Below are 14,420 nucleotides of genomic sequence, written 5' to 3'. Positions count from 1 at the left end.
TTCAGGTACTGGCTTTTATGCATCTCACAAATGGTAGAGTCTTTGCTACATCAGTAGATTTTTACAGTAAACAAGCCCTTCTAATCTTGCAGGATATCCAAAATTTCTGTGTTGAGACTGCAGAGCCTGTAATTGCTTTGATCTTGTATTGGTCTGAAGTTCTTGAAAGAGGCAAGAGCAAGGAGTAAATGTGTAACTGTGAGGTTTATAAGCACTTTTCCCAATATTTGCAGACATGGTAAGCTTCACTGGCAGGACTGAAACACTTTGTAAAAGTGTTAAGCCTGGCTTTCTCAAAGAGTACAAGGTGTCAAATAGTCATTATGATATCCTTCTACTCAAAAGCTTGAGAGACTGGAAAGGTTAGAATAGATCTCAGTATGAAATTATGTTACAGAGCAATCTGTAAAATCAGTTTGATGTACTGAATCAAAACTCTTAGTTATTTGTGAACATAGAATTATTGTATTTTAAGTCCTGTAACAAACAAATGACGTGATGGATTAACTAACGGTTTTCTTTTTAAACTTCCCATCTATTTAATGTAAAATTTCAGGTGGAGAATAACCGTCCCTGTCCAAAAATATTACAGTCCACAAGAGAGAAAAATAGAATTTGAGATAGAATTGCAATCATAGTACTTTGACATTGATACTGCAGGAAAAGAGGTCAGGCGTGTGGGTTACTTAGGTCATAACGTAAGTGAATACAGTTATCTTATGAAGGATGACTTCTGGTCAGAATTCATCCCAGCAGGTCTCATCCTTTGTTATCTGTACTATTTTATAAAGGGTCTCATTTATTCCTCTCTTTTTCCAAACCTTCAGCCTGGTCCCAAAAATTTACAATTCTCTGCTTACCTGAAGACAGAAAAGATGAGGAAAATGGATGATGCACATACTATATCAGATATGAGAGATTTAAGAATTTTTTCCCAACCTTTCCTGAATATGTCCATATGAAAAAAAACAGGGTGCAACTTATGTTAAGTTCACCCTGGTCACTTGTTAGTAAGTTTCTTCTTAAAGAGTAATTTCTGGATTTGTTGCTCTCATATTCATGTAAAAAAAATGTGTTCAGTTGGAAAATGAACACTCTCTGTGACAAATACTGCTCTCTAATCTTTTGACTAAATCCTGTTTAACAGGGAATTTGATCCTCTGCTGAAGACCTAAACTGGGCATCTGCCAAATTGCTACAATATTAATTTGCAACTTAACTTCCAAATGGTTCCCTAAAGCGTTGAGTGCAAGGTCTCAGTGTTCCAGACAATCTGCCAGTGAGAAATAATAATCCATTCTGCCTATCAAAAGGTGGTGACCATGGCCAAGGCCCTGGCTCTCAAGTGTTGTCCTATTCTACTCTCAGCATGCATCATGGCATCATGGAAGCAGTACAAAAAAACAAAAAACAAAAAAAAGAGAGAGAGAGAGAGAACTGACATGGAGAACATAACAAATAGGAGGTGGATGTTGAATGAGATTCTCAGAAATATACACCTCTTGCTAAGCAGCTAAACATCTTTTCTTACTAATGACTGTTAACATATAGACATTTCTTTTAGATAAATTACATGGCAGATGATTACCACAAACTGTACTAAAACATTGCAGATACAGTGTTACAGTGTGAAGTGAATAGTTTTTAAAGGAATTTAGTGGGAACTCTCAGGTGTTTGTTGTCTGTCTTAGCTGAAATATAAACACTTTAGCTTTCTCTTCTATAAAAGTGCAACTAATTTTGTAGGATAAAATTAATTTTTATATGTTTGTCTAATATCAAAAGATATATGTGTTATATTTGAAACTCTAGCTGCTTATAATTTATAATTTTAATATGTTGACTTCAAAGAGAAGTTATCACTATATTTAATACTTAGATATATTTCAGTCGTCATTGAGGACATGTTTCATTGCTCTCACATATTTTCCACTAACTAAATTCAGAAATAAAGAAGTGAACTACTGAGTATATGGGCTTTATTGCTGTGAGTCAAAGACTGAGAACATTTGGGAAGTCCAAATTCTGTAATAACTGATACTACTGATTTACAAATAGGACCTTATTTTGTAGCCTGAATCACAGAAAAAATGACCAGTTATGAAAAAGACACCTCACACTCCTCACACTGTTCCAGTTGTATGTTGGCACTGTATGTTGAATATAGTTTGGATCTGTGGATCTTATATGTACAATAGTTTCTTAAACATTTACAGGTACCTCTGTGGTTCAAGTGACAGCCACTGATGCAGATGATCCTACTTATGGCAATAGTGCCCGAGTGGTTTACAGCATATTGCAAGGACAACCTTACTTTTCTGTGGAACCAAAGACAGGTAATTTTCTATAAATTCTCTTTATTGTAATGCTGAGAAAGTAGAAAAGGCACATTAAAGCATGCTAGGAACTCATTAGTGTAGTCTCTTGGTTAATTGAATATATTAGAGTTTTGTTGATCTTTTGTATTTCTGAATAGATTATAAAAGCTACACATCTGAGCTGTGTGATAAGCTTACATTTTTGGAACGGAATTTTTTATCTCCTTGTCAATCTTCTAGCTCCCTGATCTACTGTCTGTTGCAGTATTTCTGAACAATAAAAAATTCAAGATGTTGTGAATAGGTTTTATTTTCAGATTGTTCTGGAAATATACAAATATCACCTTCTTATCAGATTTTCTACACTATAGATTTATGCCATGACTGACTCTTCATTTTACTTTTTAAAATAGAGTTTTGTTGTGGAAAATATATATTTTTTTCATCAGTTTGAACATGAAAGCATTGTGCTTCCCATTTTCACTTGACACACCATTTTGCTGCTACTTTCAAAACATTATTTTGGAAACATTTTTTTTTAATTATTATTTTCATAAATTTTGTGAATATTGTTAGCCACAAGGAAATGCAGTCTTTATTCCTCTGTTTTAACAAACATTGTCCTTCCAGCTGTATATTTTGTTCAGTTTTGGACCCCTCACTACAAAAAGGACTTTGAGTTGCTCAAGCGCATGCAGACAAGAGCATCAAAGCTGGTAAAAGGACTAGAAAACATGACATAGAAGGAACAACTGAGTGAATTGGGGCCGTTTTGTTTGGAGAACAAGACACTGAGGGGAGAACTCATCCCTCTCTACAACTAAATAAAAGAAAGTTCATCAAGGAAAGCATTGGTCCCTTTTCTCAGTGGCAAGTCAAGTTACACCAGGGGAGACCTAGACTGGGTATCAGGAAGAATTTCTTCATGTAGAGGGTGATCAGGCATTGGAATAGGCTGCCCAGGGAAGTGGTAGAGTCCCTGTCCCTGCTGGTATTTAAGAGACTACGATATTTAAAAAATTGTGCCTCTGTGAAATGTGGTTTACTGATGGGACTCAGTAGGTCAGGTTAGTAGCTGGACTTGGTGATCCTAAAGGTCTTTTCCAACATAAATAATATGATTCTGTGGCTTGATGACTTTACAGCATCATTTCTCACAGTGTTAAAAATGTTCTGAATTTGCTTAATTCAGTCTGATATCTCAGCGTATGTGGAGAAAAATTATAATCTGTATTTCAGAGACGGATAAGCCGCAGCAAAAGAGAAACAAAGTATTTACCCTATTTGTCATTTAAAAATCAACCAATGAAACAAAAAGAACTCCTGGGAAACAGACCCAAATCCTAATGTTGTGACTAAATGGCCACACTCTATTTAACAGAACCTAAACTTGCAGAAATAAGTAGTATCAAAATATTAACATACTTATACATTCATATATTTATAACCATTCATATATTCATGAAAAGGTTCATCCTCTACAGGATTATGTAGTACTTTCTTTTTCTCCAACAGATATGATGTAGGCTTTTTTTGTCTCTCCTTATATATGTACAACATTCATTGTCACAATGATGGCAGTCAGCCCCTGAGAAATATTATGGTAGTTCCTGCTAAATGAAAATTGTTAAGAATTGAGACTGAAATACATCTTCATTTTGATGTTGTACTCGAATTTCTTAGGCATGATAATTAGCTCCCAAATGGTTGGTTAGCATTGCCTGGCAATTTAAATGTAATAGAAAAACAAACGGGCTAGGCAAAGTAATGTAGAGACTATAAACTTATGAAATTCTATGTTAATTGTGTTTTTAAAAGTCTTGTCAAATAGGTGAAATAACGTCAGAAAGTCTGTGAAGTAAATGCTTCAGCCCATGGCAAGTCCCGAATTCATGAGGGAAGAAAGAAATAAAACTGTAACTAAACATTCAGCAAATATCAGATGAAGAGTTATGTGCCCCAATGTGCCTCTCCTTTATTTAGATTGTTTATGTTTCCTTTACTGCTGACAGTGAATGCTGTTGCAGTAAGTAGCTGCCTCTCTGGAAATCAGAGCTAGCAGTTCTACTATGTGCCAGGCATGAAATATTCATAAAGTCATCACATTTTGAGAAGCAATATTTATTTTCTGATCTATATCAACAGAACTAAAAGAATGAAGGATGGAGCTTTCTTCAAGTTTACATTTCAAATCAAATAATTACAAATTGTATGCAGATTATCAAATGAATATATATAAAAAGAATAATTCAGATATTACAGTATTTCCTTTAATAAATCCGGGCATCTTAATCACATTAGTGTTTTTGAAATAGTTATTTATTAAGCAAGTATTGGGTGAAATAAGGTAATTTCATATGTATGCAAAGTGTGGCATAAAATCAATATTAGTAAGTCTTAATGTGGTGAATGACTAGTCAAGACATTGTGAAATAATTTTGAACTTGGAATATTAAAAATGAGTACAGAATATTCTGTTCTTCTTAGCTGTAAGATGATGGGAAATCAAACACAGAAGAGTGTATCTTCCAGGACAGGAAGTGTCATGCATGTAACTATAGTTCAAGGAGAAGTGAACATGGTCATGGACCCACAGAATGTACTACAAACTAAAATATGTTGGTTTTGGTGTCTACTTAAATTAAGCTTGTAGCACAGCAGTTCATTTCCTAGTAAAATATCGTGATATCAGTGTTGAAGTTATTTCCTCTCTTTTTGCCATCATTGGTCTGTTGTTACCTTTCAGGGTCAAACTCAGTTTTCACATTAATGTATTACTGCAGGCATTATCAAAACTGCCCTTCCAAATATGGATAGAGAAGCCAAGGACCAATACTTACTAGTTATTCAAGCAAAGGACATGGTTGGGCAAAATGGTGGATTATCAGGAACAACATCTGTAACTGTCACTCTGACTGATGTTAATGACAACCCACCCCGCTTCCCACGACGTAAGTTACATGAATTGTAGCATTATTTCTAAACATTGTTATTTTCTTTACTTTTTGTGTTATACCTAAACAAAGAATATAAGTACTTGGCTTCCTTATTAAATACTTTGAAAACCACTCAGAGCAAGTTCTATTACTACTGTTGTTGTTGTTGTTGTTATTGCTACTGCTACTACTACTACTACTTTGGAAGAATCTTTTTTCTTTACTTATTTCAGATCAGTTGAAATGAAGTTATACAGAGTAGGTGCATTTATTGATGTATTTTACTTCTTCAGAACAAATAAAAGGACAAAAACACCTTAAAACATCTCTATCAGCTGGACTTCAGAATAAACAATTTCTTATCTTGACTGTTAGTCCTGAACCTTCCTTTGCCAATTCAGCAGGATTTCTCTTGTGCATGTAGTGTTTCCTAAGAAATTGTAGATCTGTAAAGTCATCTTCCCTCAACTACCTGTCTCTAACCAAGGTGGCTATCATCTGAACCAAAGAAGGGAGTACGCAGTTGTAATGTCATACAAGTTTATAAATAACATTCTATCTGGTATGATTTTTATTATTATTATTTTAATTTACACTATCTTATAAAGTCCTCACAAAAGTAAGTTAAAGAAGAATATATTAACTCCACCCTCACCTCCAGTGATATAAACCAGACTTCCTGCTACTAATCATTTGAAGTAATGATAGAATAGCAGAATTTGTTTTTGAAGGTAAAGATACTATTGCTTTTTGACTGCAGATATCTTTTTGACAAGCGTATATACGGTTTTATACTTGAATGAAAATTCTGGAATATTCAAGATTGCGAGTGGTGACTTTATTTTTAAAGAAATGAATATATCTTGGTTTCTAGTCATATTAGGACTGTAAACTGCCTAATCAGGATAGAGATTTGTAATATAATAAGGCTTTCTATCAATTTTACTTGATATATTTTCTTTATTTCCTTTATTTGTGGAAAACAAGTAATATTTTTTGCTGTGGAAAATTGCAGGCATTTGTATCATGAGTAAGTGTTGAATAAAATTTATGCAACTTTGTCTTGGATTTCTCTTTTGTGGAAGAAAAAAAAATGATCCATCATAACAAAAAGCTAGGAAGGAAATAAAAAAAAATCTATTTTAAACTGTAATGCATTTTCTGGTAGCCTGAGTAAATATTCAGTTGCATGAATATAGATTATTTTTTAGCTTACAGACTCAGAAATCCCTGAACTTATTATATTTCTGAATTTTGCAGGATCATATCAGTATAATGTCCCAGAGTCTTTACCTCTGGCATCTGTAGTGGCCAGAATAAAAGCTGCAGATGCAGATGTGGGACCCAATGCTGAAATGGAGTATAAGATTGTAGATGGTGATGGTTTGGGAGTATTCAAAATTTCTGTAGACAAAGACACTCAGGAAGGAATCATCACAATTCAGAAGGTAAGTCTGAATTTTCTGACTGATTCTGCTTGACTCTGGACAGGATAAGGGAAGGAAATGTGAGAGTATGTGTGAAATTAAATTTTTTGTGATTTTTTTGTTACTGTTTTTTGTTTGTTTGTTTGTATGTTTTATTGGGGTTTATGTTTGTCTGTTTGCTTGTTTGTTTTTAAAAATTCTCCATCACAAATAAAAATCTCAAATTTTCTCTCATTTGCTTTTATATTAAAGAAAAATGTATATCTTATAGTAAAAATGTAAGGTCAAAATCCAAAATGAATCCAAAGCATAACTTTAAAAATCAAAAATTCTCTTTGATTAATCATGTTCTATCCAGAAGGTATACAGTATTATCAATAAAATTATTTATTGGTAAGACTAGCTGTTTTGCAAGAGAATGTTTTATTTTCTATATTATTCCTCAGCCCCAAAAGTATTAAAACTAAAATTTTCTTTTTAGCTTTTTATATGTTCAGTTAAGTAACTTAACAATTTTTTAAAAAAAGAAGAATCATGTTTACAAAAAATATTAAAACTCAGCTTAAAATGCAACACATTTTAAATAGTATCCTTTTTTGAAACAAGTGTGCACTGAAATATTTTGACAGAAAATTTTAGTTTTGAGAACAGTAAAACAAAGAAAGAAAATCTTGCACAGAAGAGCATGTTGTGAATGCTTGTCATTGACAACTCTACAACTACATGACCCTATCTCTCCTAAGTTATTTAATACCCTGTAAAATGTAAGACCGATTTAGTATTTTAGAATTAGTGTATTCCTGAACAAGGACCTATTCTTATAGTTTGTTTGATTATTTAGATAATTTTTTCTTTAATCTTTGCAAATTTCATGTACCTTTTTTTTTTTCTTCTGATGCACCAATTCTTTTCTAAAGTAATATAAAATTTCAGTACCACATCTTCTTTAAAATAAGTTAATGCTGTATGATGTTGTAAAGCAATGGGCTAATTCTGTGATGCCCTGAACACCAGGTGGGAGCTGGTAAGCGTCTGTAGATGTCATTGAAACTGCAGAATGTTCAGCAATTTTGAAAGATCAGGCTCTGATAAACGTAATATAAATCATTTTTTTTCAAGGGAAAAACAATTGTCTGAGTCTTCTCACAGACAGCTAATTTCTTCTTAGCACATTTGAAATACACATGATGAAAAATTAATCCATTCTTTGTTCAACATCCAAATTCAGTGTGGCTACTTCAACTTGCTCATTTTAAGATTTTTGAGGAAAGATCTGGAAGAGTTATGGCCACCCTAGAGGGAGGGTGTTTATCAGTTTCACAGAAAGCAACACAGACAGTTGGGATTGTCAACGCCCTAATTTGGGAGCTTATAAAAACATCTTAATTTTCATTCTATACTTGCAGTCACAGTGCTTTTTCTGGGACTCTCTTAAATCCAGTGGACCAATAATTGTCCAGCAGAAAAATAATTGTTGTTTATTATTTCTATAATCACTTTCATTAGGAAACTGAAGTGATTGTTTCAGTACTGAGTGTTTGTGTCAAGAATCTCCCTATGAAATGGCTACTTGACAGCAATTTTTGACCCAAAGAAATGCTCCAGTTTGCAAGATTTTATGCTCTGTTCCTAGAAGGATAACCATTTTGAAAAAATTTGAAAAGTTTACTCCCACACTCCAAATTAAGTTTGAAAAAGACAGGTATCAAGGACAGAGATAATATAATTGATAAAAGATCAAATATCTAGGAATTTCCCAAAATTACTTGTCTGTAATGGGCTTGACTGATCTGACTAATGGGACTAATTATTGACTGTAAGTTTTTGGTGTGAAGGTTGGGAAATTTTATGAATGCAGGTTGAGGTTTACCTATTTATTCATTTGTGTGCATTTACACACATTTTTTCCTCCGTACTTCAAAGACTCGGAGACTACAAAACACAAAAAGACAGGAAAAACAAACATACATGTTTTTATTCTAACAATGATATTCACTGAAGTATGTATTTTATTCTGCTTTCATTTTAAAAATAAATAAATAAATAAACCATTTTACTTGCTTTAATGGCACTAAATATATAATGTCAAACTTCCACTGCAATACATAACAAAATTTGTTAACTGACTTCACATGAAAATAATTTATCTAATGTGTATCTAGGAAGGCATATAAAATATAATAATACATAATATTAATAAAAATAATATATAAACAAAAGTTTCAGACTTGTCAAGTGAAACATATGCTCCTACTTTACCTTTCTCCTGTACAGAGCAATCTAAATATATCACATACTTATACTCCATGCTAGAGTTCTGATGTTGCAAATAATAGGACAGCTTGGTTATGCTCTACCTCCAAATTATTTCTTCCTCTTCAAGTCCCCATTCAGCACATACACGCACTCTTCAGTGAATTCCTAAGTAAAGTTCAGTTCGGTAACTAAATTACCATAAAAAAGGATTTAGTAGAACATCAATGTTAGATGATCTTTAAGAAAAAAATCTTATGCAGCTTTTGAAATGGAACTGGATATTTATATTCTACAAAAGTATTTGAAAATTTTATCCTCATTCACAATGTGACTCAATTTTCCATCTGTAAAGTAGGATTAATTCCTTCCTATGGTTTCATTTGTAATTCTCATTCTGCTATAAATACTCTGTTTGTAAGGATGCAGATCTTTTGCATGTGAATATTATATCATTCCACAGTGGTGAGAGTTTTTGGAAGAAATTTTTCAGCAAATATTAGTGTTCTTGTTGTTTTGTTTTGTTTTGTTGTTGTTGTTGTTTTGTTTTGTTTTGTTTTTAGTGGGTTTGATTGGCTTCTACAGTAACACACTTAGAACTGGAGAAACATTTATGGAAATGAATAATGATTTCATCAACTAGTGTAACAAATTTTATATTGTACAACTATGTTTGTACAACTTCAAAGTGAATTCATGTTGACTGCTTAAAGAATTCCATTCATAATACAAATAAAGGGAATTTTGGCTTAATTTCTCAGCAAATTAATATACAGACCATATAGAACTTCCAAAGCTCTACTCCTAAAAATAGTGTACTGAGAGAGGCATTATATAAGTATGGCTTCAACTTTATTCACAAGCTAGCAGGCTACGGTTAGTCTTCAGTAATAATAATAGCTGAGTTGCAAAATGTCATAATATATAAAAAGATAAAATCTGATATATAATATGCACACTCCAACACCTTTATCGGCTACTTGGTGATTCAAGTAGTAATAATAATTTAAAAGTATAAATTGCTGCATGGTACTTTTTTATTATATCTGTCACATGGAACTTTTTGGAAGGATATGATATCTGATTCAAGCTGTTTGAAGCCTATGGAGAAATTTTACTGGACTTCATTGAAAAAAAGTCTGAAGGCTCTGTTCAGAGTTGTCTTGTCTTACTGTAGCAAATGACAAGCATAAAAATTTCCACTGTATCATTATTACTCACTTTCATTTCTTCCCCAAATACACAGCTCTACTTCCACTATCACCAAACCATTTGAATGTAATATTGAAAAATGTGAAAATAAGTTTTGCAAAGCACTTTCTCATAGAAATTGGCTGATAAGATATTATTCTAAAATCTGACTTTATTTTAAGAGTAATAATGGCAATTATAAAAATGGGGTTGTTATGTGTAAGCCTTTGACTGAAAAGCTATCTTTCTGTTAGTGTTAACATTTCTCTATTTTTTCCCAGTTAAAAATTTGCTTTCAATTCTATATCAGAGTTTACAGTGTAAGAACTTGGGCCTTCCATGGTTGCTTTGAGAGATAATGTGCATTTGTTTGATGTACTGCAGTTTTCAATATAAAACTTCAACTAGACTTAAAAATGGGATTTCACCTCTGTAAAGTACACTATTACAAAGTTACCATACAGTAAAAAATGAACATTACAAAAATAGGTTTCCTGTGAAAGATAACTTCATATCCAGTCTCTGTAATGTAGATGACTTGTTTTATAATTTCCTTCACATAGGAAAAAAATTCTTATCCCTTTGAAGAAAAAGGCAGACATAAAGAAAACACAAGAACACAAGCCTGCAATTGAGAGAAAGATAAATGGTCCTGCACAGGACCTAATCAGATAACATAAATGCACAGATATTAATGAAGCTGTCAGGATCTAGTCACTGTACTGAAGAACTGATGTATACATTGTCCTTTTAACCTTCCACAGTGATGTAGTGATTTGTAAGCTGCTGACTTGGTACTCCATTACTGGAATCTAAGCTATTGTTTTAAAAAGAAATAATAATGTTATAGTCTATAAGCTAGTCGAAAGATGCTTACTATATAACAAGTATTAGTAATAACTGGATGAGAGAAAGGAAAAAAAAATGGAGAATGTCTCAGTTCATATTTTCAGTCTTTCAGTCTGTAGTACATAATATCTTCATTGTATTATGCATGATTTTTGAAAGGTTTCCTTCAGATCAAGAAAGTTTGCATACTCACCATGTCTCAGAAATCTTGTTTATTTTCCTAAACTAGAATATGCACCAAAACTTGGTGCTTTTGTATTAATCATAGAATCTAAGGATTTGTATCTTACTGGAGTAGACTGAGGATGATGACCTCAGATTTATAGTCATTGTCACACCCCACAGGAGAAACTACCGTAAAGAAGTTCTACTGTAAAGAACTAAGAAGAAAATGATAGTGAATTTATAACCCTATACCATGTGATAATGTAACCTCGCCTTTACATTCTCTAGCCCTTCTAAACAACAATAGTTTCATAACACATATATACATATGAGTACATTAGATTTTTTTTCTTTCTTTGTTTGTTTTCCATTAACAAAGAACTTTTACAACTTTAATCAACTGTCAGCAGATTTAGGTACCAGATTTAAGGGAATTCAAGGGTAGGATTCATATTACTGAAAGCAGATGTTTACATCTTTCAGTCATTGAGATTCACTTTCTACTGGCTGGTGAAAAACAGACATTAGTAAGTAGATCAGGCTATTTCTTCCCTAGAATGACTTCTGCTAACAGTAAGCAACATATGATAATTTTCTCAGATCTATATGGCTAACTTAGAGAAGGTAAAAATTGCCCTAAGTAAGCAGACTTGTTAAACTTCAACATCATTAGTTTTTCATCTTTTCTATTGAATGTGTTCTCTCTATATCCCCTACTAATGCAAGAGTCCTGTATTCTACTCAAATATATGAAATATAATAGTTTACATGGGCACTTCAAACTTATGTTAAATATCCATATGGAAAACAAATGATTTTTTTATTTTTAATTAAAACACTAAAGATCTAATTTAGTCTTTTGAAATCAATACAGAGACATAAGAACATGTGCAAAATTTTAATTTAAATAATTACTTCATAATTGTGCATAGTTTAATGAAATTAAATTTTATAGAATTTGTGCAGTTACATATATTATACATATATTTTGTATTAAATTCAGTTTTTTTATCTTCTTTTTTTTTCTTAGAATAGCAGTGATGCTGATATTAAAATGTCATAAGAAGCTGTCTTGTCTCCATCTGTATGAATTCAACATGTTTTATTAAGTATTGCTGTAATTTAAACTGTCAGATTTTAACAGATATCAGTGATTAATGGAAACAAGTTAGCCTTCCCTTCTACAGTGTATGCAACTTCAAAGTCAAAATAGTAACTTGAAAATATAACAATCCACAGAGTAGGAAAATTTTTGTGATACTATTGCACTGAATCTTGAAGTTGCAAGGTATCTGATGTATGTTAATATTTATTTAAGTGTTTATTAAGTGAATATTTAAGTGGAAAAATCACTACTTATTTTGCCTTACAACTTGGCTGGTCCTTCATTTTTTGTTTTTTTTTTTTAAGCCCTTCTTATATTGTGGCACCCAAACTGCATGCAGTGCTTGATGTGAAGTCACAAAGAACAGAGAAAAGCAGGACAATTGCTCCCCTCACCCAGTGGAAGTGCTGGGCCTGATACATCCCAGGGTATGACTGGGCCTTTTGGCTGACAGGGCACGATACTGACTCATGTACAACATGCATACTCATTTGAACACCTAGACTAGCTGCTAGCCCAATGTAGCCCTATTTACTATAATCCCCTTAGCCTGACCCATCAGCCAATTAATCAATTTCCAAAACTGAATTCTGAATTGAATGGAAATATATAATTTGTAAAATTTTTTTGCTTTTTTATTCACCACATATCAGACTTCTGTCAATGCCACTCTTCAGGTCATAATTTCTGTAGTCCATACAACACTGTTACAGGAAAATAATTTTAATATACTTCCGTGTGTGGCTGTCTTCTCCCTAACCTTGCTGTTCATCTGGCAATATCAATTGCTTCATTTTCTGAGAGATTTTTCATCTTAATGTAGAATCATAAAATGGCTTGAGTTGGAAAGAATCTAAAAGCCACTCAGTCCCAACCCCCCGTTGTGGGCATAGCTGCCACCCACCAGATCAGGCTGCTCAGGTCTCAGTCCAACTTGGACTTCGATGCATTCCGGGATGGGGCATCCACAGCTTCTCTGGGCAGCCTGTGTCAATCAGTGCCTACATCACATTACATGTGCATTGTGGTTTTGAGGCGTGTTCCATAGCTCATATTTTGAAATTTAAATGTAAAACCAAGATTAAGATTCAAAACAATGTCAGTAGTAATAAACACTGACCAGTATTCAGTTGTATCAAGTGTATTTCCCAGTATTCAGAGAGCCCTTCTTTTGTGGCATAACACTTTTTGGAGAACTGGATACTTAAGCCCTGATCTAGTACAGGAAGTGAGTGCTTGCATAAAATGAAGATCACACGCATTCCTGTTAAGGAAAGATTTTTGCTGTCACGTGAAGTTTATAAAAGTTTCCAAGTGTGATGTGTTGCAATTCATTTTTCATTTCTAAATCCAGGCTGTTTACAGCTGTATTGTACTGCCAGCTTAATCACTGACTTTAAGATGCTCATTTGGGATTTATTTTACTGTCTCTTGATGGAAAAGTTAGACCCTCACATTTGTAGGTCAACAGATGTGTATTTCACCTCTGCTGCTCCTCTGAGTGAGTACAGGAATATTTTGCAGATGCTGTCAGATTATTTTTCAGGCCCATTTCAGATATTTATGGTTTGTTCAGGATCAGAACTGTTGAAACCATTTTTAAATCTGTTTGATACACTTGGAAATCTAGTTTGAAAATACAGTAGATTAATCAGACTGAAGTTTTGAAATGCTTGGGTCTTTTGTTTCTGTTCTTGATTTGGAATTGCAAAGAAAGGTTAAGCTAGGCATTAGGTGCAAGGTGACAGTCTAAGAATCTAGATGCAAAGTAAATTCTTTTAGTTTTAATAAGATGCTTTTCTTCAGTAATTTCCTTCAGTATCTGTGAGGTAAAAGATCTTTTGTTTCCAAAACAATTTTTGTAATGGTACTGTTATCTATACCACAATTATCCCATGAGTTCTGGAGAATAGTTTTAGAATTCTAATGTAGTATTAATTCCAAAGGAAACTCTAAATTAATTGAAGAAAATAAAAGTGGAATAAAGGTGAAAAGAAATAATAAAGATTTTCTTTAATAAATAAAAGAATATTCAAGCTCTTCTCAGTAAAAAATCTCATCATATGAGCAATGTAGTTTGATAGATCCCTACATTATCTGTACAAATTTATATAGAACTTTAAGAAATAGTTTATAATTAATGTCAATGTTATGCAACAAACAAACAAACAAACAA

The 14,420-nt window shown here is 32.9% G+C and overlaps 1 protein-coding gene across 2 annotated transcripts in view; it reads left to right on the top strand.

The window, feature by feature from the left end:
* The window catches only part of CDH7 (cadherin 7), an 86,300-nt gene that overhangs the window by 43,783 nt on the left and 28,097 nt on the right, over window positions 1-14,420 (top strand). For both annotated transcript variants that reach the window (NM_204187.3, XM_040674141.2), the window contains exons 4-6: window positions 2,217-2,336; window positions 5,102-5,269; window positions 6,515-6,702. In NM_204187.3, the coding sequence (NP_989518.3) occupies window positions 2,217-2,336; window positions 5,102-5,269; window positions 6,515-6,702 (476 nt within the window). The remainder of the gene's footprint in view (window positions 1-2,216; window positions 2,337-5,101; window positions 5,270-6,514; window positions 6,703-14,420) is intronic.

This window comes from Gallus gallus, chromosome 2, assembly GCF_016699485.2.
Source record: "Gallus gallus isolate bGalGal1 chromosome 2, bGalGal1.mat.broiler.GRCg7b, whole genome shotgun sequence".
Classification (NCBI taxonomy): Eukaryota; Metazoa; Chordata; class Aves; order Galliformes; family Phasianidae; genus Gallus; species Gallus gallus.
The sequence above is the reverse complement of the archived record's forward strand: the minus strand, read 5'-3'. Positions and strand labels throughout refer to the sequence as shown.